Source organism: Leopardus geoffroyi, chromosome C3, assembly GCF_018350155.1.
Source record: "Leopardus geoffroyi isolate Oge1 chromosome C3, O.geoffroyi_Oge1_pat1.0, whole genome shotgun sequence".
In the NCBI taxonomy this organism is placed as follows: Eukaryota; Metazoa; Chordata; class Mammalia; order Carnivora; family Felidae; genus Leopardus; species Leopardus geoffroyi.
In genome coordinates this window covers 61,593,065-61,618,828 of record NC_059338.1, presented here as the reverse complement: position 1 = coordinate 61,618,828, position 25,764 = coordinate 61,593,065, and the positions used below count along the sequence as shown (strand labels likewise).

The 25,764-nt window shown below is 37.0% G+C and overlaps 1 protein-coding gene across 3 annotated transcripts in view; it reads right to left on the bottom strand.

Moving 5' to 3' along the window:
- Positions 1 to 813: 813 nt before the first annotated feature.
- WDR64 (WD repeat domain 64) overlaps positions 814 to 25,764 on the bottom strand; it is a 134,279-nt gene continuing 109,328 nt past the window's right edge. For all 3 annotated transcript variants that reach the window (XM_045453104.1, XM_045453103.1, XM_045453105.1), the window contains 8 exons: positions 24,649 to 24,754; positions 19,612 to 19,670; positions 16,017 to 16,126; positions 12,915 to 13,103; positions 10,771 to 10,876; positions 7,673 to 7,753; positions 6,732 to 6,842; positions 814 to 1,342 (listed from right to left, as the gene is read on the bottom strand). In XM_045453104.1, the coding sequence (XP_045309060.1) occupies positions 1,259 to 1,342; positions 6,732 to 6,842; positions 7,673 to 7,753; positions 10,771 to 10,876; positions 12,915 to 13,103; positions 16,017 to 16,126; positions 19,612 to 19,670; positions 24,649 to 24,754 (846 nt within the window). In that variant the 3' untranslated portion in view covers positions 814 to 1,258. The remainder of the gene's footprint in view (positions 1,343 to 6,731; positions 6,843 to 7,672; positions 7,754 to 10,770; positions 10,877 to 12,914; positions 13,104 to 16,016; positions 16,127 to 19,611; positions 19,671 to 24,648; positions 24,755 to 25,764) is intronic.

Sequence of the window (25,764 nt, the reverse complement as noted above, 5' to 3'; positions counted from 1 at the left end):
GGGAGAGACAGAGAATGTGAGTGGGGGAGAGGGGCAGAAGGAGAGGGAGAGAGAGAGAGAGAGAGAGAGAGAGAGAATCTCAAGTCGGCTCCATGCCCAACTCAGGGCTTGACCTCATGAACTGGGAAATCATAACCTGAGCTAAAATCAAGAAAAAGAAAATTAGTAGGAGAAATAATCACATTCCTACAAGCACCCAAAATTAGTACACGCCTCAAAATAAACATAGAAATGTATAAAGTTTATGTGAATAAACAATTTCTTTATTTTTTCCAAACTTGTTGGTATTTTAAGAAATGGAGCCCTTCAGAATGGAAAGGCAGAATCAAATCTTAAGAGACCACAGTTTTTTATTACCAAGTGGTATCATGCATATAACTGCTTTGGGTGCGTATAACCCTTGACATGGGAATGCTTTCATTACCCAGAGCTCTGAATCATTTCCCAAAGAGAAGTGAGGTCAGTGAATGTGCAGGCTTCAATTCTGATACCTTCCTCATGCCTTTGATTTACTTAAAATCTCTTGTATTGTTGATCATGTTTAGATGCTTTCATACAAATACAAATACAAAAATACCAAAAAATGTAAAAATACATGCATGCCCATTGGTAAAATTAATGATTTGGCCACATTACCAAAATCAATTGGTAAAATAATTAATAAAAGATGAACCCAAGAAAGGTCAGATAATTCTTTTTATTTGGACTCATTTCTAGACTAAATGTAAATAACTTCTAACTTTAAGAAACTCTAAACATTTTCTTCCACATGATATTTCCATAAATGAAGGAAATAAAGAGCTAGAGGCTTGATTTGCACATTTTTCTTTTTAATGTTTTTCTTTGTATAACATAGGATGAAACAAATTCTGATAATTCTGCTTATGAATTCGGGTGAACAAGGGGGAGATGCAAACAGCTGATCATTGATAACCATGTTATTTTCAATCTACTTATGCTATTGATTCTCTTTGTTTCCTTATGTGTCATGTTGCTGACAGTAAGCAAGAAACATTCCCTATTCATTAAGTGGATTTCCATCTATGAATGAAGTTGGCTAACTGTCTGCTTGCTGCTTCCTTGTTCAGATCTGAGGCCACCTGGGCTCCATGAGCAACCTTCTCCATTGAAGGATGGCCTGAGGATATAGATATGGATGACAGTGTCTGGGGGACCCACACTTTCATCCTGAAATAAAGACTGGAGTATCAAACATGTGAAGCTCAGGCCACCACAGTCACATCTGATTTTTCTCTCTTCATTTGTTGATGGCTGGGAAGAAGGAAGAAGCCAGATTTATTTGTGGGACGAAATTTCTTTTCAGACTTTTCTTCCGTTGACTCTGTGAAATAAAGGACATGTCAGTTAGTAACTGGCATTATATGATAAATACAATTTTTAGAGTCAAGTTGCACCACTAATTTATGTAGAGATTTTAATCCTCCTAGTAAGAAAGTATAGTTATTTGCTTAACTATCCTGTATGCTTCCAGGGTAAAAATGTGTTAAAAACTGGAGGTAGGGGTGCCTGGGCGGTTCAGTCAGTTAAGCGTCAGACTTGATTTCAGCTCAGGTCATGATCTCATGGTGAGATTGAGCCCCGCGTTCGGCTCTGTACTGGGCGTGGAACCTGCTTAGGATTCTCTCTCTCTTCCTCTCCCTTTGCCCCTCCCCCACTTGCTCAAATGCGTGCCTGCATGCACACACTCTTTCTCTCTCTCTGAAAAACGAAACGAAACGAAACAAAACAAAACAGGAGGTGGGGTTCCAAAAGGGTATGGTGGAAAAGCAGAAGCTTTGGACTAACTACTTGACTGGGCAGTTATCCCATGCTGGGACTCAATTACCCAGTCTGCAAGGGTTTGATTAAAATAAAGCCAATTACAGAAGTTTGCTATGTTGTTGTCAGGCAGAAAGATATTGTATATGAATATCATCAGAGTCCATTGACTTATAGGAAAATAAAATCAAGTGATGATCCCACAAATGAGAAGTGAAAATCAGTTTTGAATTAGATAGTTCTGGAAGACATACATATAGAAAGTTAAACTCATTTGGTTTAAAAATTCAGAACAAGAAGTATCTAATTTTTGTCAGTAATATTCAGCTAATATTGACAGTACACATCAATTTGATTTTATGCTCTATTGTGGAGAATAAGAAAGAAAGAAGGAAGAAGGGAGAGTAAATACAGAGAGTTATAGCTAAAGAAAAAAACAGAGAGAGCCCCAAGGTAAAATTCAAGCACCTAAAGATCTCTCAGGCTTGAACGCTTACAGTCACCTGGCCAGTCCTTTCTGAGACACAAGGTGGGAAACTTAGTTCCCCAGATCAATCCACTAACCAATTGGAGCAAATTCCCAAGCTGCACTGATTTTCTAATCTAATTTTCTATCATTATTCTCCCCCACTTCCTCCTGCTCTCTCCCCTCCTTCTTGATCTCATTCATTCTTTCATTCAGCAAATTTTGTGGGTGTGTTTGTGTGTGTGTGTGTGTGTGACTTATGTGTCTGTTCTAAGCCCTGGAGATCCACCAGAGAATAAGCCAAAGTGCCTGCCTTCGTGGATCTTACATTCTAGTGGGGGAGAATCATTACAAATAAATCAACTTTTATGAAATGTGATGGCAGGTAGTGATTGGAGCTGTGAAGAAAAATAAACTAGGGTGAGGGCACAGAGAGTGATGGGAAGGGAGAGTTCTTCCTTGTTCATTACCTGCAGACGCTCATCTGGTTACTTAACCCGGAGACACCGAGCAGCTTCCTGACTGCCTGAATTACACTGCACTGTATTCAAGTGTCTGGGCTCTGAAGTCAACCTGCTGGATTTAGATCCCAGCTCTACTATTTACTTCTTTTGGGATCTTAAATAAATTATTTATCCTCTTGTGCTTCAGTGTTCTTGAATATCAAATGGGGATGATAATCATAACTCCCTCGTTGTTATAAAGCTTCAGTGAAAGAGTGCATATAGAACCTACAGGTTTGTGCCTGGCATGCTAATTTAAACACGAATGTTAGCCATTATCACCAGCGGTAGCACTCAGTTATGGTTTATATCCCCTTTCACCTGGAATAAAATTGTGAGTGTTTTTCTGTTATTCTTTGAAAAGTTATAAAGTATGCTATTATATATATTTTTTCATTGTTTTAAGTAATGGATGAAACACAGTTGTATGAATAATCCAAAACTAACAGGTAGTCAAAAGAGTGTTTGTTTGGGGTTTTGTAATTCATATATTTTATGCCTATATTTGCATTCTTATATATCTTTCACTTAAACATTTTTCTATTATTGGCTATGCTTCCACAATTGTGTAAATGGATCACATGTCACAAAGTTCATGTTCTCCCACTCTCTTCCACATTTAAATTGAAAAGGAGCTACAGTTGACCCTTGAGGATCCCCTCATGAAGTAGAAAATCCACGTATAACTTTTGACTCTCCCCATACTTAACTACTAACAGTCTACTGTGGACTGGAAGCCTCACCAGTAACATACACAGTGGATTAGCACATATACCATATTTTTATAATAAAGAAAGCTACAGAAAAGAAAATATGATTAAGAAAATCATCAGGAAGAGAAGGTATACTGTACTGTATATTTATTGAGAAAATCATCAGGAAGAGAAAATACTGCACTGTAATTATTGAAAACAATCTGCACAGAAATGGACCCTTGTAGTTCAAACCTGTGTTGCTCAAGTGTCCACTGTATAAAATTGGCTCTGATGTATGCTTTCCTGTGCTATGGTTAATATTTTGTAACTTGTTTAATTCTAAAGGGGTTTACAAGCTATTTAAAGACACTAATAATTGAAATCAGCATTTCTATTATTTAAAAATAATCAGTTGAAGAGATTAAGATACCTGTTTTTGGACTATTTGCTCAGAGAACTTTCTCTTCTCTTTACTGTGAGCTCTTTGATCTATGAATGGCTTCTTAGTGCCCAACACAGTGCAGGGCACATTAGTAGGTATTTCAAGATGTTCTGTACATGTTTGTTTCACAAAACTGGAATTTGAACACAAAATTTTCTGAAGTAATGTTATGCCTAGCTTCTTGGAAGTGCTTTTCATGAAAATAGATATTTGATGGGTATTTATTAATTTGACCTCATCCACTATTTTCCCCACTTAAGCTGTATGTTTTTTTTTAAATTGCAGACAATCAACCTAGTGATTCTTTTTTTTTAAGTTTATTTATTTATTTTGAGAGAGAGCAGAAGTGGGGTGGGGGTAGAGAGGGAAAGATAGAATCCCAAGCAGGCTCTGTACTCTCAGTGCAGAACCCAGTGAGGGGCTTGAACCCGCAAACTGTGAGATCATGACCTGAGCCAAAGTTAAGAGTCAGATGCTTAACAGACTGAGTCACTCAGGTGCCCCCATGATTCTTTAATCTATACCAGTTTCCAGATTTCATTGTCATCTTGCTAAGTGCATAGTTTTGTGGAAAGGACCTAATATTATTTTGGAAACAGATTTTAACCCCTGACTATACTTAACTCTTTTCTACATTAAACTAGAAAGGGAATTTTTACCTTTTCTATAAGCAAATGGAGATATCTACTCCTTTTACCCTTCTTGTATGGTTAATGATTTTTCAGAGTGAAAGAAAGCTTTATTCTCTTTTTATTAAGAGAAAATAAAGTTTTAATATATTAAAACAGTAGATATATTAAAAATTCCTTTGCATTTGGAGAAATAATTTATCATATTTCATGATCGTTGACAAAGTTAATCATAGTGGAATCAATTTCTGATGATCTAAGTGTAGATTATTCATTATGTAGATTAACCATGACTAATTTTTATTCGATTTTTGTCTTCCTCCTGGTATTTAAGACACATTTGGCCACCTTCTTTCTTCACTTAGTCTGTATTTAAAGAATGCAAAGTATATTTAATATCAGATGAGGCAAAACAAATAAGAATGGAAATACAAGCATAAAATATACAAATTATAAAACCCCAAACAAACACTCTTTTGCTTACCTGTTAGTTGTGGATCATTTGATACCACTGTGTTTCATCCACTACTTAAAACAATTAACAGTAAATTATATTATTTTATAGAAAATCCTCTATTGCCAAAAATTCATATTCAAACAATTGGTAGAGTTGATGATTAACAGGAATCATTTATGTACATAAGCTAACAAAATAATAGTCAAGATTTCTATATAATTAAATAAAGCAGCTTTTTGTTCTGGTGGTGGGAGTTATGATTTTTATCGTTTATTCCATTAGGCACAGACAGTAGGAACCAGCTCTTTCTGTTTTCAGTCTGACATCATGAAATGAGGCTTACAAGATGTACCATGTGTTAGATCCTCCTTTTAAGGTTTGATCCATTTTTTTAAGTTTATTTATTTATTTTGAGAGACAGAGGGCATGAACAGAGGGGGGCCAGAGAGAAAGAGGGAGAGAGAGGATCCCAAGCAGACTGTGCTATCCACCTCAGTGGGGGGCTCGAACTCATGAACCGTGAAATCAAAACCTGAGCTGAAATCAAGAGTCAGGTGCTTAACCAACTGAGCCACCCAGGAGCCCCACATTTCATCTATTTTATTATAAAGATGAGACGAATGGCCACAGGTTAAGTTGAGCCAATACAAGCTTCCTGGAACTAGTAGAAGAGTGACAGCATTTGAATTTTCTAGGCTGTATGGCTTAGTAGGATGAGCATGACATTTAGAGTCACAAGTAGAACTCAGCTTATCACTTATTTCTTATGTGATCTTTGGCAAGTCACCTACCCTCTGGTTAGGCTCTACTTGTTCCCAGTTTTAAGGTGGGTATAACATTTTTCTTTGTAATTGTTGTGAAAATGAGGGGAATAATTTCTAAAAGTACTACGTAAACTGTAAGTTGTTGAACGTTAGCTACGCCTATTAATACGCAAAACAACTTCTTGACGTGGCTGGTGAGACAGAGGCTTACTGATTTCATGGCTCCATCCTGTGGGTACCATAACATTCAGAAGCAAGGATGGTTATACAACCCTCAGAGATGTTATGTCATGTTACCTAGCTTTTTTTTTTTAACTTTATATGATTTTCTTTTTTTTAAATATGAAATTTATTGTCAAATTGGTTTCCATACAGATTCCCTCCTCAATGCCCATCACCTACTTTCCCCTCCCTCCCACCCCCCACCAACGCTCAGTTTATTCTCAGTTTTTAAGAGTCTCTTATGGTTTGCCTCCTTCCCTCTCTGTAACTTTTTTTTTTCCCCCTTCTCCTCCCCCATGGTCTTCTGTTAAGTTTCTCAGGATCCACATAAGAGTGAAAACATATGGTATCTGTCTTTTTCTGTATGACTTATTTCACTTAGCATCACACTCTCCAGTTCCATCCACATTGCTACAAAAGGCCATATTTCATTCTTTCTCATTACCAAGTAGTATTCCATTATATATATATAAACCACAACTTCTTTATCCATTCATCAATTGATACTAGCTTTTAAAACTAGGCAGTGAATCTAAGTCTTGAATTAGCTCTGGAAAAATTTCATTTGTCAGGTTCAGAGGTCCTGTTTAATTTTTCCTCTCTGTCCAGCAAATTCATGATTTCCATCTCACAGAGCTAAAACACATGCATCCTGGAATATTCATGATAAGAGTATGGACTGAGAAAATCTTAGGCCCAGAATGTCCCTGGGAACAAAGAAATAATTAACAGTCCACACAGAAAAGGAATACACTAGGAATTCTAAGTACTAACCTTATCATGAGTGTGACCTCCCTTCTTTTTTCCTGGAATGATGTCAGAAGATTCCCTTCGGGCTTCTGAACCAATGAGTGGAAGAAATCTTAGGCTAGTGGGGCTTGGTACCTAGAAGCCATAAGTAAAGATTTAGTGAGACATATTTAAGGTGATTACACCTGTAATGTGAATTCACGGGGGTGGAGAATAGGGAAAGGTTCAACTGCTTTAAAATATACCCCTCCTTCCCAGATGCCCACTATGACTTCTTGACACTTCATCCTTAGCATTATCTGTAGCTTAAGTGTTTGACCCTATTACAGGGAACATGTTCTTGGGAAGGACAAATAACATTTTATGAAATAATAAGGTTAAGTTGAAGTATTTCTTCTTCAGTTTATTATTCTTGGTTTAATTAGTTGTTTAATTTAACAGAGGTTAGCTCTAGTGGAGACTGGAAGAGAATGAGTAAGGAGGAGAAAATTCTGGGCAGCGGATGAATTCTGGGCCAACGGACAGCACAGGCAAAGTCACAGAAGAGGGAAGAGTGGTGATGCTTAAGGAATGGCAAGTAATTTGGCACAGCTGGAGTATAAGGTACATGGGAGAATGTGGTAGAAAATGAGATCATACAGTTCAGGCAGATGCCAGATTATGAAAGGTTTGTATGCCAGGCTAAAGGTATTTGGATTTTATCCTGTAGGCGATGAAGAGCCAGGTTAAAATCTGAAATAGTTTCCTATAGTGTTGTTTAACGTGAAATGGCAGAGGCAAATGGTCAAGACCATGGACACCTAGAACTAGAGACTTCTTTGGGATCAGATGCAGCACGCTCATAGAAGCATCAGTCTGCTTGGTTATGTGATTTTCTTCAACCTTGTTGGGTAGCCCAGGGTCGGGAATGAGACATCAGATTCCTTGTTTTCTAACTACTCTAGTTGTAGAAGCCTCCAACTTACCCTATATATAGGAAGAGAGCCGAAAACAATCCCTGCCTCTCTGTTTTCCATCAGGAATCCTTCTAAGGCACGTCTTCGAATCTGCAAAACACAGGAAGTGGATGTTTAGTGATGTGGGCACATTCTATCAGTGGCAAAATTCCTGGGTTTAAATCCTGACTCTGATGCTTATTAGCTGAATGATCTTGGGCAAGTTCTTTCTCTGTTGACTATTTATGAGGATCAAATGAAATAACACAGATAGTGTGCTACTCAAATGTAAGATTTACTATCATTGTATTATTATTACTGACAATGATATGTCAAAAAGAAGTGAATGAATACATTTTATATAATTGAGAAAGAAAAGGAATAGGCAAAACAAGATTCTGGAAGAATTCAGAGATTCCTAAGAAAAGGGTGTTTTTTTTTTTTTTTTAATTTTTTTTTTTTCAACGTTTATTTATTTTTGGGACAGAGAGAGAGCATGAACGGGGGAGGGGCAGAGAGAGAGGGAGACACAGAATTGGAAACAGGCTCCAGGCTCTGAGCCATCGCCCAGAGCCCGACGCGGGGCTCGAACTCACGGACCGCGAGATCGTGACCTGGCTGAAGTCGGACGCCTAACCGACTGCGCCACCCAGGCGCCCCATGAAAAGGGTGTTTTAATTCAACTTTAGCATTAACGTTTTATTATTTTACCAATGAATTGAGAAGATAAAGTTGAGCTAAGGGGTAGACAATCCTTGGGGCATTTGATTGTTTCAAGGCCTTTTAAACTTTGCTAAAGATTTCCCCAAAATGTATTTAATATTGCAGTTAAATTATTTAAAAAATTATTTCTTATCTTCAAATTGGAAGAGAATATTAAAAGGACATACCAATCTTTATTTTTAGGTTGTACTATTTCAATCCTATTCAACAAAATTGAGTTATATGCTATGCATAAGTTTTTGGCCATAAAGAGCTTAGGACTCAGTGGTGAGTGGGAAGTAAAGATGAGTACACAAAAAAATACTGATTCATTGGAGAACATGGTAAATAAATATGCTATAAAACACAAAGCAGGGAGAGATCAGGGTTGTTGGAGAATGTGGAATTAACATTTATTGAGAATCTGTGATGTAACTGTATGCATCTTCACATCTAATCCTCACCACAACACTTTGAAGGGTTTGCAGATGAATAAAGAGATAAAATTATTTAAGATTAAACCTAAGTCTGTCCCACTCCCCATCCTGTCCTTCTCCTCCTTGTCACCCTGCCCTCTGGGAGCAGCTGAATTCCATTTGGACAGAAAGGCAGGACTTATGAAAACTATTTAATTTGGAAAATATTAAGTATTTATCAAATTATGAAGTTGATAATGTGAAAGAATAATGACATAATGAACATCCATGGACCCACTGCTCTGTTTTATGTATTGAAACAATACCCTCAACTTTGAGGTTCTGAGTCCTTTTCATCTGCCTTTAAAATGTAATGACTGTCCTGAACTTTGTGCTTTTAATTCTCTTGCTTTCGTTTATATAGTTTTACTTTATGTAAATTTTTGCCCAAACAATATTTTATTTAGTTTGGTTTCTTCTTGACTTTTATATAAATGAAATAATTATGTACATATTCTTAAGCAAAACTTTTCCCATTTAATAGCATGTGTCAAACAATTATTCATATACATGAGTGTTGTTTTGGTCCATTTATATTCACTCTTCTGTAGTATTCCAATTTATAGATATGCCATAATTATGTTCCGATTATAATGTCTGTGAGCATTTAGGCTGCTTTCAGGTTTTTCTATTACAAACAGTACTTCTCTGAACATTCTTTTACCTGCCTCCTAACCATGTGTTTAAGGGTTTCCCAAAGATATATATCTAGGATAGTATAACTATTTTCAACTTTACTAGATAACGCCATATTGTCTTCCAAAGTGGTTTTACCAATTTACACTATTTCCGCCAGCAGATTAGTGTTCTGATTGTGCCAAATGCACACTGACCCTTGATATTGTCAGACTCTCTGACATTTGCCAATCTGCTGGGTGTAAAATGATATCTCATAATATTATTGATGTGAATTTCCATGTTTACTAATGAGCATCTCATCATGTGCTTATTGGCAATTTTTTTTTTCCTTCTGTGATGTATCTATTCAAGTATTTGACCATTTTTTAAGTTGGACTGTCTTTTTTTCTTATTGATTTTTTTAGGAGTTCCTTTTCTATTCTGAATACTAATCTTTTGTCAATTACAAAGGTGGGATGGACTTGACAGAGAAAGGTCACAGATGTGGTACGGACAGCTCAGGCGAACTGGAGCAGAAGGCAGGAATGCTCAGGAAATAACAACTAGCCTGATCTGTAGAGGGTGGGGCAATGGTAGGTTAGTAACAGGAGATAAGTTTAAAAAGATTAAGTTTGGCTTATTGTGTTGAAGATCTTGAAGAAATTGATTTCAATTAATACCACACCTTAGCCTAAAGACTCATGCTATATCCACTTTTTACAAATATTGCAAATAGAATGAATAGCAGGACCCATTTCTCTCCTAATTCTGCACTGAAGACAAGTGTGTCAGTCTGTGATAGGCAGAATCATAGCAACCAAAGATGTCCACATCCTATTTCCCCCACCCCCAACCTATGGTTTCACTGCCTTACTTGGCAAAAGGAACTTTGCAGATGTGATTTAGGTCAGGAACCTTGAGGTGGATTATACAGGTGGGTCCAATCTAATCCCAGGCATCCTTAAAAACAGAGAACCTTTCCCATAGGGTCACAGACATGTGACCACAGGAAGATGGTCAGGGAGAAGCAATATGTCTGGCTTTGAAGATGAAGGAGGAGGGCCCCCAACTAGAGCATTGAGATTCTCCCCTACAGCCTCTATAAAAGGAACATAGCTCTGGCAACACTTTAATTTTAGACCAGTGAGAACCAGGACAGACTTCTGACATATAGAACTATAAGATAATGAATTTATATTGTTTAAGCCACCAAGTTGGTAGTAATTTGTAACAGCAATAATAGAAAACTAATATACCAGAGAGATCTAAATTCAGGAAAACAAAAGCAAAGTGCTTTATCTTTTTTTGTTCACTTGTTTGTTTTAAGGCTACCTTGGGAGAAGAAAGAGACTTGAAAAACTTAAAATCATGATCCACTTCAAAGGCCTTGGGAGGTGTACGTTTGAAAAGCAAAGACATTGAGCTCATTTTTTTCCATCTGTGTAAAAAGATACAAGAAAAACTGTTCAGCACATACCCACATCTTTTATTCTCTGCCTACTGCACATGTATCCATTAAATCCTTCTTTCTCTGGGTCCCAAATTCTCTGGCTTTCATGGCACCAGTCCTAATGATGCTACCTCTGCACTTAACTAGTCATTCTTTATTTGTTCACTCAAATACCTTTTAAGTGCCTATTGTGTGCTAAGCACTAAGCTAAGATCTGGGTATATAAAGATGTATAAAACATGGTCTTAATCCTCAAGGAACTCACAGAGCTAGTGAAGGAGATGCATATTACCAAATTAGAATATACTATTTTGAGTACTAAGATAAATGGATGTTCAAGGCTCAGCAATTACCCATTGATCAACTGTGTGTGGGGAACTTTACCACAACTTGATGAGTCTTGACTCTACTACACCACCTCTCATGTTTTGGCATGATCTCTTCTCTGGAGCTCTTGCTGGCCAGTCAAGGCAAGGCTTGAACCCTTCAGTGGAGTCTTGGCAGTCACGTGGAACCCTTGTCGATTCTTCTAAGATTGCTGCTGTGTGGCTTGTGACACTTTGCTTCAATTTCTGTTTCTTCTACCAACTATTGGGCTAGATGATGGCATGCAATCTCTCCAGCTTTGGCGCACTTACGATTTCCCTGAAGGACTTTATTTTAGATAATCCCTTCTGCTTCTTCCCATTTTTGACTCATCTGGTCAGATCCCCCTGTTCTGGTCTGCTGTATATTACCAGTCCAGGGAGGACCCCATGCTTTGCTGATGTTGAGCTCAGTTAAGCTCCAATCATTTCCATAATGACAAAGATCCAACCACATCAAAACCAGGACTGAATGTTACAAAAGCACAAAACACCTTTTGCCAACACTCTGTTCCCTACTAGGGAACTGTCCTCTTTTTCTAAGCCTTTAAGCAGTGCTCAGGTGTCCTTGAGACACAAGCATACCCATGAATCAAACTCTTGTCTAACGTTAGAGCTATCTGTCTTCCTTACAAAGCAATATATACTATCACCACCTCACATCTCCTATTTATTTCTCAAGCACTAGCATGTGATTGTTACCCACCACTCCACTGACATTACCCTCTCCAAGGTCATCAGCTGAAATAATGCCAATCTTGTGTTTACTTTTCTGTTGTCCTATGTGACTTCACTGCCACGTTCTACAAATGTGTCCTCACTACCACTTGTCATCATACCATGTGCATGTGGTTTTCTTTTCAACAACCAGACAGGTCTATCTCAATGCTCATTAAATATCTTCACTTGGATGTCCCACAAACATCTAGACTTACACTTGTCCAAAACCAGATGCACTATCCTTTTCTTCAGACTTGTTTTTTCTCTTCTGTATTCTGTCACTATGATTGCTGTAAAGCTTAAAATCCTTCTGTTGGTCCGTTACAAAACCCATTGCGATTTGGCATCTATAAAATTTTCTTGCTTTATCTCCCACCACGTCGTCCTTACTTGCTCACTGGACCCCCCAGTCTTGAAAAACTACATCATAGTCTTTCATTATTTAGTGCTTTTATTTACCCATGATTTAAGTAAACATAGAAGATCAAAGTTGCCTCTTTGGTCTTGTTTGGTTACATCCCATTTACCCCTTGGTGATTATCTTGAGAATTACATTTTCCTAGAAGTACCATTATACTGAATTGTAGCTTTTTGTTTACATATTTTTCCCCTCCACTGGATTGCAATGTTATTGAAAAGTCCTGGACTTTTCACCTTTGAATTCTCCATGTCCAGCACAGTGTCCCATTCTTGGGGTGCCTGGGTGGCTCAGTCAGCTAAGTGTGTGACTCTTGGTTTCAGCTCAGGTCATGATCTCACGGTTTGTGAGTTCAAGCCCCACATTGGGCTTTGTGTTGATGGCACTGAGCCTGCTTGAGATTCTCTCTCTCATTTCTTTGCCCCTTTCCTGCTTGTGCTCTTTCTTAAAATAAATAAATAAACTTAAAAAAATAGAGTTTAATTCTTGTCTGCTCATCTAAAGAAAAACCCAATGGTCTTACTTTTGCCGGTCAAATACCAGAGGATATTCATATTTTTGCGTCTTCTCTGTGAATTTGTTTTCTTCTTTTATTTCTATGGGATATTCATTAACATCACATGGCAAAATGAAATCATTTGTTGGTGATATTTCAAACATTCTTCGCTGTCCAAAATATCCACAGTAATGACCATTGAGGGCATGCCAGACCCTGAGGAAAGGCAAAAGTAGGGAGAAGAAAGTAACTGGAATTCAGTGAAAGTTATTGTTTATTAGATCATTTATATGGGTTTTTACTGGTCCATCAGAGATTTTAAGCTTGATTCGAGGACTATTCCTGTTAAATACATGGAACCAATCATAGCATAAGCATTTTTATCCATTAGAATTCTAATCAACAACAATTTTGGGAAATGTTGATTTGAGTCTGTACTTATGATGGCCATTCATTAAAATCAGAAAACAAGGAATGGATATTTCCCAGAATAACACTGTTCATTCATTGTGATCAGAACCTGTGTTGGCTGACAGTATGCTAGTTGAATTAGGCCTTACAGTGTGCTATATCTTAGTTGTCTACCTCTGCATCAGCATCAGTAGGGCTTGTGGGAGGAGTTTCCTAAGGATGCTTTTACTATTAACAAAATCCTCTCAACCTCCATCCATAACTCCTACTGTTCTGGAAAAACCATACTATTTTTCACAACTGAGTTATGAAATAAGGTGACAAAAGAAGTGTTTTTTTTTATCCATATGCATAGTTTTACCATCAGGTCACTCTGTGAGATCCCTCTAAGCAGCCCACTTGATTTAAAGTCCTATAGAATATCCTTAGCAGGAGTGTGTGCCCTGCATCTTAAGGAAAGATAAAACAGTATGTGGAAGATCTTGCTTTTATATCTTGACTTCAACCTCAGAGTAACAAATGATGGAAGCAGTCATCATGGCCCATGAGGAGGACACACTAAATGAGGTAAGAGTAAATTCCACCAAGTTCAAGTGGTTTCCCAGGTCACGGGGGCGGGCATTGAGGAGAGGACAGAGGAGAGGTATCTAGCCAGGACTCCTCACACCTAATAGCATCCTAAGAATGTAACATGAGCATTTTACATCCCTTACATATTCTAATTCTCCTACACTGCCTTGCCAGAGCCTTCACCAAAGTGAAATGGACCAGTCCTTCCAGCACAGAAGTTAGAGGGTAAGGACTACCTTTAGGACAACTCCAAACTCACTCTATTCTAGGTCAGGACTGAAGCAGCTTCTGATCTTGTTTTGTGACATTTCCTGCTGCATGTGGAATTCTTCCAGATGACTGATCCCACCTCTCAGCCTGATTTCCTGGGTCTTAGATAAATATCTTAGCCCTGTCTATCCTCTGTCTAAAAGCTAAGTCTTTATTACACTTTTTCCTATTATAATATCACAATCTTTTTGATAACAAAGATTTAGAATGTTAAAATTCCCTACCCCTTTGGAAAGTGGCAGCCAGTGTTTGCAAAAGGACATAGCTTAGTTATAAAGGGAAGTGTATCTGAGATAGTTATTCATAGAGCTACTTTTTCTGAATTGAGTATCTAGGGAGATCTCCACTTGAAGGAATCATACAAAAGAAATTTCTGAGCAGGGAATGCTCATAACAACAGAAGCGTGTGCACATGTGACATGTGGTGCACGTGCACACTTGCGTTTGTGTGTGCATGCCTGTGTGTATTACAATCCCCAATTAGCACTTCTGCTGACAGGTAGCTGAAAATAAACCGGAACAGAGACCCAAGGGACAGAGTTGTGAAAAACATCTGTAATAATTAAATGTCATGTTTTTAATTTTTCCTATAAATAAAATAACACATTCCCTTTCTGGCGGAGGAAGAGCTGTTTAACCCCAGTTAGGACCTTGCCCCCTTCCAGACTCACCTTTCACTCAACATTTCTAATAATTTACTTTCACCCTTCCATATTTAAAGCATTTTTCTCTTTTAGTGCCTCCTTTCTCTCTCTTTTTTCTTAAGTGCCTCCTCTCTTAATGAATGGTACCATCGTTCACTGAGTGGTATATGGCAGGAGGTAGGCTTGACATCCTCTGCTTACCTTCCCTTTCAGTTAAAGTTTATGTCTCCTGGATTTTATCTCCTGGACAGTTCTCAGATCCGGACTATCTGCTTCCAACACTGTTGCCACTGCCCTAGTCCAGGCACCTGCACTCAGCATAGACTTCCAACTGCTCTCTTTGCTCCCACCTTGCTGCTCTGAAATCCATTCCCTACACGTTATTTTTTTAAAAAAATGTAAATCAGATTATGTTAGTCCTTCACTTAAAATCCTTTGGAGGCTATTTCCTTCAAGGTGAAGATTCAAATCAGCCCCAGGCTCACACAGGGTCTTTTACCCAATGTAAAATATTCCTTCCTTTTTGCCTTCACTATGTTTAAACTCTCCAGCACACTTTGAAACCTCTCTACCACTCTCGATCTTACCTGACTTTATTCTCCCAAAAGGATAATTCATTACCATGATTTTGACACATTTTAATATGCAGCAATTTGTCTCAAGAAATGTCATGGCATTTCCTTTCTTTTTGTATGTGTGTATGTGTGTGTGTGTGTGTGTGTGTGTGTGCGTGTGTTCAGTATTGGTGTATGTATCCTTAGCATTATCCAGGCAATTAGAAATAAGTAGGCTTTGCAGAATCAATCACAGTGTCCATGAAAACATCAGCTTGCTTTCACTTTTCTCAGTGTTGAGTTGCACTTTGCTATGACTTTCTTTATGCCTTCTGATCCTGTGTCTCCTGTGGCCATTCCTGGGCTTGAGTCTATCTCTCTGAGATAATCATCTTGCTTCATTCTTTGAAATGAGTACACAAAAAACACTTTTATTGAAGTATTTGTTATACTCTGACATGGATGAGCAGAGCATCTTGTCTCCTTGGGCATGGAAAAGAATTCTAAGCCAGTGGCCATCTTTCCAAAGCCCTTTCTGCGTGCCACATTTTGTTTGTTTGTTTATGTATTTATTTTAATTATCCAATCAAGATTGTATTTGGGGTATAAACTTAAACTGTAGCTTAAAATTTTTACTTCTCGTGCTCAAAACCCTAAATTCACAATATGAAGGTCCATACCTTACTGAGCCATCAATGGAGGCAGTAAGTACCACTTGTTTGTCTTCTACGTAGATTACTTGAACAATTTCTAAAGAATGAGCACGCCAGGCAAGCAGCTGCTTCAGTTTCTAGAAAGCAACAATAAAGCATATTCCGTAGCATAAGTATGTGCTGATCATAATCCAATCTCAAGCAAAACCAGTAACCATGAATGAGCCAAGCTTCCAAGTGAATGGGTGTGGACATCTGTGCAGGTTGAAACCCCTCTCCCTGTGAGCTCTTTTTCCTTGCTCAGGTATCCTAACTCCATTTTTAGGTGATTGTTCATCTCATGTATTCCTGGGAGAAGAAAGACCTTATGTCTTTAGCAATTTCTCGTTTAAGTGAGGATGAACATTTAGTTGAGGATTACAAGATGAGTAGACAAAAGAAAAGCCTTAGGAGAAAGGCTGTGGGATAGGCAGAGGCAGAGTGGAATCAGGGGCAGGAGGAAGCAGAGCTGAAAGGTGAGGACCGAAGGGGAAGTTGGCAAAACTTCCGTGTTTTCAGATTTTATCCAGAGATAGCCCTGGTGATTTTGTTCTCTTTTTTTGGTGGTGGTGGTGGTGGTGATGGAGGTAGTAGGGTTATATATGATATCACAAGGAATCAACAATTAGAATGGGCCTGGCTCATTCTCTTTGATAGACCTCAGAGGTCTCGATTCAAGATGTGGCTTATCCTCAAGTCTAGAGCCTTTAAACAGGCCTGAACTGTGTGAACTAGAGTTGTCCACTGGAAAGCTGACTCTGTAGCAACATCTCCTCAGAGCACATTCTGTCTCTATCACTGATGAACTCACAGCAAGCACTACTTCTTCTGGGGTCATCTACCTAGAATATATGTGTAGCTAGAATTCTGGCAGCTTGGAGTTTTCTTATGAGCCTCCTATTCATTTAGACTTGAACAAAGTTCAGACACAATTCCTCCTAAATTTATTGACCTTCTGACTCAATCCCCTCTAGTTGTTCTTAGACAACCAGGGTGAAATCTGCATTCTCTTACTTCTTATTGTCTCATAGTTATTCAATAATAGCTTGTCATCCAAGGGTTCTTTCTCTGCTTTGGGATTGGATTCACTTAGGCAAGTGTTTCTCTACTATGGGCCATATCTACAGTAAGAAAGACGTTTTACAGATGTCAACAGATACAATATCTGCACATGCATACCGGACAAATTTCAGATACTTAACCTTACTATGTGCAATGCACACTGATATCATCTATTCTATTCTATTGCATTTTATTCCCCTTTTAAATTAAAACTGGTCACCACTCATTACACTGATTTTATAACCCACTAGTGGGTTATAACCTGTATTTAGAAAAACATTGCTCTAAGACTTTTTTTTTTTTTTTTTTGTAGACAAGTGTATATTATCATACGTATGATTTCTCTTCCTGTGGACAGGTTTTGACTATCCTATCTCTTAGAATATCTATATTATATAGAGCATCTTTTTAATAGTAATGTTGCAAGAGAAGCAGATTAATATCTGATGTATGTACTGACATATTAGGTGTTTATTGTAACTAGTTGTAATCTATAACTGAACCTGATTTAATTCATGATATATATTAATCTGTGTAATAATGAGGCATCTTATAATGGGATTCTGTTGTATATACGCAGCCATGTACAAAGTGGAAAAAATACATTGCCCAAATACAGAAAAAGGTTGAAATGACATTGAATATGGAGCAATTTCAAATAAGTTATTAAAATAAATTCTTTGCTTTTATAAATTGGTGAAAATGCTTTAAAATAAATTCCACTGATAGTTTAATTCAATATTATTTTATAACTTTGTTTTTAAGATTTTCTCTAAATTTTATAAGGTCTTGTTTCCCAGTTTATAGGAAGTTCATTTGCAAAACTGTAAGCTTTGGGTCATACTCTTGTGCCTTAAAATTAATAACAATATATGATAATCATCAAAATTAAGGGAGAACAGATAACTTTCCACTTATATATGGTTCAAGCATGTCATTTGTTTTTGTTCTGCTCACAACATGACTTGATTTCAGACCATTTATAGCTGTTGATAAGTGAAACTTTGTGCTTCACAAGTTGTTTGAACGTTGTTTTCTATTTGATAGCAGTGAGTGTTATATATGGAAAAAACACTAGACTTGAGGACAAGAAGCCTGGCTCTAGTCCTGATTTAGTCATTAACTGTCTACATGGAGTTAAGGCAAGACAGTCTCTGATTTCCCCTCTGCAAAGTGGAGATAATCATAGGAAAAATAAACATCTGAACATTAGAAAACCATCATTGGTTCTTGGAAACAAAAAGAAAATTCTATGGATCAACTGAAATAAGGTTTGAAACAGTACCATTCTGTGACACTCTGCAAGGAATCCAATCTTAATCTATGTAACCATAGGAAAACAATAGTAAAAGAAATACTATTTATTTACGTTTTAGGTTTAAAATATGACCTTAAAGAGAAATAAGTCTATGGTAAAATAGTGCTTCTTGCTGTAACTTTTAATTAGTCAAGTTGAGTCTTTATAATAGATGTAGATATATTTGTTTATCCACATTGACACAAAAAGTTCATATTCAGGTGGTTTTAAATAAGGATGGTGACATTTACATTGCGTTCACTCTAAAAAGAGCATAAAATATGTTTGAATCACAAGGAAGATTTAGACTAGATGTGAGGAAGCGTTTCTTTCTTTTTGTTTAATTCCAGTATAGTTGGCATGTAATGTTATGTTAGTTTCAAGTGGACAACATACTGTACATTACTCAGTGCTCACCATGATAGCATGATAACATGTTATTGCAGTGTTATTGACTATATTCCCTATGCTGTATTTTTCATCCCCAATGGTTGGGCACTAGATTAGGCCTGTAAGGAAAAGTTATAGCATCTCTTTCTGTGTTTCTTTTTTTTTTAATGTTTATTTATTTATTTTTTTTCTTTTTCTTTTTTTTTCTTCAATATATGAAGTTTATTGTCAAATTGGTTTCCATACAACACCCAGTGCTCATCCCAAAAGGTGCCCTCCTCAATACCCATCGCCCACCCTCCCCTCCCTCCCACCCCCCATCAACCCTCAGTTTGTTCTCAGTTTTTAAGAGTCTCTTAATAGCATCTCTTTCTGTAAAGTTATGTCAGATATATAAACTGACTGTGGAGGACTAGATGATTTGTGAACTTTTTTAAGCTCTGGGTTTCTACATAGATTCTCTCAAATAAATCAAAACATGAAGATGATGTAATGTGGCCAGTGGCTAGATCACTCACTCACTCACTCACTCATTCTTTCTTTTCACCAGTAAACCATTATTATTTGGCATGTAGCTTGTTTCTTTTTTCTTTTTTTTATTTCAAGTATAATTAACATAGACTGTTATGTTAGTTTCAAGTGTACCATATAATGATTCAACAACTCTATACATTTCTCAGTGCCCATCAAGATAAAATACTGTTAAGATTCAATAGTATTATATATGACTCCAGAGTAGGAAGTCTTGGCTTGCATTTCTATCTTTTGTGGTATCTAGCACAGAAAAATGGTCAGTTTCTGGTTCACGAATTAAACTAAAACTAAAGTTCCTACCTTTTCATTGTGAGGTGGATCCAGGAAGGAACTAATGCTGCAAAGGATAACATGTCCTTCTGTAGAAAATGTAAGCATTGGAATCTTTAGTTAGATCTCCTTTTTGTCTAAGCAAATACTATCCAGCTTGCCAAATTAATTTGACTTAGGCATTTATAATGGTAAGTAAAATAGAATCTGAAAAACCAGAAATGAAAGAAAAAAAATTATATCACTTATACGTAGGAATTCTGATATATGGCAACCTCATTGTGACTTACTGTTGCCATGTATGCTCAAAGTCAAATTTCCTCTAGATGTCAGGGTAGATGAAATAGAAATGAATACAACACTACCAAATGGAATCCAAACCATTAGAGAGATAATCATCCTACAATCCACATGATAGTTACAAAACTAGATTTTAAAAAAAGCAACAGGGTGCCCGAGTGGCTCAGTTGGTTAACTAACTGTCTGACTTTGGCTCAGGTCATGATCTCACAGTTTGTGAGTTCAAGCCCCACATCGGGCTCTGTGCTGAATCTGGATCAGAACCTGGAACCTGCTTTGGATTCTGTGTCTCACTCTCTCTCTGCCCCTCCCCCGCACATGTCTGTCTGTCTGTCTGTCTGTCTCAAAAAATAAATAAACATTAAAAAATTATTTAAAAAAAGCAAAAAGGACTACATCTAGGCATATTCAAACTGCAGAAAGAAAAAAAATCTTGAAAGAAAACAGAGGGGGGAATATCTTATCTATAAAGGAACAATATAAGAATTACATCTAACTTCTGAGAAACCATGAAAGTTAGAAGAGAATGGAATGAAATATTTAAGTGTTGAGAGAAAAACGATCAACCTAGCATTATGTCCCTTGTGAAACTGTCCTTCAAAAGTGAAGGAGAAAGGTGACTTTCCCAGACAAACAAAACCGGAGATAATTTGTTGCTAGTAAACTTGCCTTGCAAGAAGTATTAAAAGAAGTTCTTAAGAGAGAAGGAAAATGATATAGGTAAGAAATTCAGATTTATACAAAGAAAAGAAGAGCATAAGAGAAGGAATAAATGAAGATAAAGTAAAAGCAATTTATTTAAAGCAATAATAGCAACAATGTATTTGACAATTGTAACTTATAGGTACTTGAGCTGAATGACAGTAGTGACACAAGGAAGAAATTAGGAATATTTTGTTATTATAAGGTACTCATATTACCAGGGAGGTGGTGTAGACTTGTTTGAAAGTGGACATGAATTAGTTGTAAATGTATATTGCAAACTCTAGGGAAACCATTCAAAAAGTTTTAAAAAGATACATAATTGATATGCTAAGAGAAAGTAGAATAATATGAAAGGTCACTTAAAACCACAAAAGGCAGAAAAAGAGTGAAAGACAAAAATAAGAACAAAAACGAGGAATAAATAGAACACAATAAGAAATATGGTAGATCTATATCAAAAATCACTTTAGATGTCAACAGTCTAAGTAAACCACTTAGAAGACTGAGATTGTCAGAATGGATTAAAAAACAACACCCAATTATATGTTGCTTACAAGAAATCCACTTTATATATAAGGATACATGTAGACTAAAAGTAAAGGGATAGAGAACGACTTACCATGTTAATGCGAATCAAAAGAAAGGAAGAGCATCTATGTTTCAGAGAAGACTTAAGAGTAAGAAAAATTATTAGGGATAAAGAAAGGCATTACATAATGATAAAGGGGCAATTCTCCAAGAAGACATAACTATCCTTAACATGTATGTGCTGGGGCACCTGGGTGGCTCAGTCAGTTAAGCATTGGACTTTGGTTCAGGTCATGATCTTGCAGTTGGTAAGTTTGAACCCTGCATCAGGCTCTGTGCTGGCAGCTCAGAGCCTGGAGCCTGCTTTGGATTCTGTGTCTCCCTCTCTCTCTGCCCCTCCCCACTCTCTCTCTCTCAAAAATAAACATTAAAAATTAAAAGAAAAACATGTATGTGCCTAACATCACAGTATCAAGATATGCAGCTGAAAACTGATAGAATTGCAAGGAGAAATAGATAATACACTGTTATAGTTGGAAACTTCACACCCATCTATCAGAAATGGACAGACCCAGGGGGCAGAAAATCAGTAAGGACATAGTTGAACTTAATCACACCATCAGTCAACTAGATATAATTGATATCTATAGACTACTGCATCCAAACACAGCAAAACCCACATTAATCTCAAGCTATCATTCACCAAGATAGACCAAATTCTGGGCAATACATTATATCTTAACCAATTTGAAATAAGAGAAATCATATAGTGTATGTCCTTAGACTACAATGGAATGAAATTGGAAATCAATAAGAGAAAGGGAGCTGGAAAATCCCAAAATAATTAGAGATGAGACAACATACTTCTCAATAATAGATCATAGAAAAAAATCTCAAGAGAAAGTTTTAAATATTTTGAACTAAATAAAAATGAAAATATGACACCAAAATTAGAGGGAAACAGCAAAAGCAGTGCTCACAGCGCAATTTACATGCACATATTAGAAACAAAAGGAAGATCTATAACCTAAACTTCTCTTTTAGAATGAGATAAAAAAAAAAAAACAAGTTCACCAAAGTAAGCAGAATAAATGAAGTAAAAATCAGAATGGAAATCAATGAAACTAAAAATAGGAACTCAATAGAAAAAAATCAACAAAACCAAAAGCTGGTTCTTTAAAAAGATCAACAAAATTGATAAATCCGGGCTAACTAAGAAAAAAAGATCTCATGGGAATTAAAAGGATACAAAGGAATACTATGAATTCCATGCCCACAAATTTAATAACCTGGATAAAATGGACTGATTCCTTGAAAGACACAATCTGTCAAAACTCACCCAAGAAGAAACAGATAATGTGAATAGGCTTATATTATTTTTAAAAAATGTTTATTTATTTATTTATGGATGGGGTAGGGAGTCAGAGGGAGAGGGTCAGAGAACCCCAAGCAAATTTCTTGCTGTCAGTGTGGTGCCCAATGTGGGCCCATGAACCGAACTGTGAGATCATGATCTCAGCTGAAATCAAGAGTAGGATGCTCAACTGACTGAGCCACCCAGGCACCCCACGTCTATATTATTAAGGAAAGTAATTAATAATCTTCCCAAACAGAAACCACTGCGTCAAAATGAGTTTAATGGTGAATTCTATCACACATTTAAGTAAGAAATCTTACCAATTATGTACAAACTCTTCCAGAATATAAAAGTAAAAGGGAATACTTTCTAACTTGTTCAATGAGGCCAGCACACCCTAATACCAAACCCAAAGATATTATGAGAAAACTATGAACCAATAGCTGTTATGAATATAATTAATATAGATGCAAAAATCCCCATCAAAATATAAGCATATTAAAAGAATTATATACAATGGTCAGCATTTGAAGATCATTTCATGTAATCCATCCTATCAACAGGCTAAAGAAGAAAACATCACATGATCACAATAGATGCAGAAAAAGCAGTTGACAAAATCCAATACCCATTCATGATAAAAACTCTCAATTTGGAAGTGCACGTTACACTTTTCCCACCAAATTCTAAAAGCCAAAAAACCCAGATCAAAACAACCCTAAGTGTAACATGCAAAACTATAAAACTGGAAGAAAATCTAAACCTTGGGTTTGGCAATGACTTTTTAAAAACAGCATCAAAGGCACAATCTGTGAAAGAAACCATTGGTAAACTGTACTTCATTAAAATTGAAAATTTTGTATAATCTCTGGAAGACTGAAATAATTGATGGTACAAACTGATTCATAAAGTAAGTTTTGAAATGAGAACAATGTTCTTTCAAGAAAAGATGTAAAATTTAAATATTATTACTTTTTGTTTAACATTTATTTGTTTTTGAGATACAGAGAGAGAGCACAAGCAGGGGAGGGAGGTGAGAGAAGGAGATACAGAGTCTGAAGCAGGCTCCAGGCTCCCAGCTGTCAGCACAGAGCCCAACACAGGGCTCAAACCCACAAGATCGTGACCTGAGCCTAAGTCGGAGGCTCAACCTACTGAGCCACCAGGTGCCCCTAAAATTTAAATATGAATGTAATAGCAGTACCCGAATCCAAATATCAAGGTTACAGTAGCAAATGATAAGTGAAGGGGTGGGTGTAGAGGAAAAACAAGAGTAAAGTGGGCTAAGCTTTTGTTTAACTGAAAAGATGCTGTTTCAGTCTAAATTCTAACAAACTGGTTAGTTTTGTCTGTTTTTTGGAAAAACTTAAAAGTGAACACTACTAAAATTTAAAAATGTTTTTACACTAGGAATGCTCATTCACACACTCACATAATCTTTTAAAGTAGATGAAAAGAAAGATAATTCATGATTAATTAAAAAGATGAAAGAAAGGAAATAAAGCATTAGAAAAAAGAATTTTGTTACATCAAAGAATAAAGACCAACTGTATGAGTTCTAACAATCAATACAAAAGTCCCCTAATGAGAGCAAAGAATCCCTCTCCTTCCTAATTAATGCTGTTACTCCCTTTATGAGATAAATACAACATAATCTATTCAAGATGGAAAATGAAAACTTTACATTCTTCCCAATATGTAAGGTAAGAGAACAGGTAGTTCTGTACCCCATTAAAAAAATTTTTTTTCAATGTTTATTTATTTTTGAAAGACAGAGAGAGACAGCATCAGCACAGAAGAGGCAGAGAGAGGGAGACACAGAACCCAAAGCAGGCTCCAGGCTCTGAGCCGTCAGCACAGAGCCTGATGTGGGGCTCGAACTCACGAATGGTGAGATCATGACCCGAGCCAATGTCGGACGCTTAACTCTGTACCCCATTTAAAGATGGGAAAAAATAGATTGTCTCGCTCTAAGTAAAGACCTCAGAATTTCTATTCATTGCTCTATTCATTCATTATTCTATTTATTCAGCAAGCTATTCATAACACTCTCTCCTGCTTCAGCATCCTTCTTTTTCTTTCTTTTGTCTCAACAAATGTCATGTATTTTCCTACCTCCATCTTTATGTCATGTGGTTATGGAGCAACCTGTAGACGACTACCTAAGCATGACTTACCCACATTTCCAGTCAGAAGTATCCTGGTACATGGATCAGTATACAGCGATGTCAGAGAAATGGCAGAATGTTTTGTGAAAGGCAGCATATCCTTCAGTAGCTTTCCCTGAATAAAGTATAATAAATTCTATAAAATATTAATCTCAGAGTTGAATTTCTCTATAAATAATCCATCTAAAAAATTATCTCTACTACTGCAACATGATTCTCTTCTTTATAATAAAAACAATTTGAAACTATCTGAAGGGACTTATTTCCTTGAAATTAAATATTCATAAAGCTGTAACAACTATTAAGAGCATCTAAACTCTGATTATTACAGACCACTTCTATTCTTGGGGGTTGTTTCTTACACTTCCATGACCCTTTCCATGAACTTCCTCAGACCTCTTTTCCAGGTACATATTCCCCTTCTAAACAAACATTCTTTTCAGGTTTAAGTGTATCTCACTTGTTTAAGTGTATCTCAACCAGTAATATTGCACTTACGTTTTCAGACATATCTATTTTGAAAATTGGTGCAAGATAAAGAGATTGTAGGAGATTCAAATTCAGCAGATTATTTTTCAGTGCTTAGGATAAGTCAGCACCAGGAAGGATTTTCCACAAGCACTGCCTCACTTAGACAATAAACATCCCTGCTTCAGAAGAGAGATTTAAATTTTTTTTTAATTTTAATTTTATTTTTGAGACACAGAGAGACAGACTATGAGCAGGGGAGGGGAAGAGAGAGAGAGAGAGAGAGAGAGAGAGAGAGAGAGAGAGAGAGAATCTGAAGCAGGCTCCAGGCTCTGAGCTGTCAGCACTGAGCCCTACGAGGGGCTTGAACTTACCAACTGAGAGATCATGACCTGAGCCAAAGTTGGATGCTCAACCGACTGAGCCACCCAGGCACCCCAGAACAGAGAATTTGATAGGGCACCTGGGTGGCTCAGTTGGTTAAGCATCTGACTCTTGATTTTGGTTCAAGTCATGATCTCATGGTTCCTGGGATCCAGCCCTACATGGGGCTCTGCACTGACAGCATAGAGCCTGCTTGGGATTCTTTCTCTCTCCCTCTCTCTGCCCCTCCCCTGCTTGTGCTCCCCCCCACTCATCAAAATAAATAAATAAATA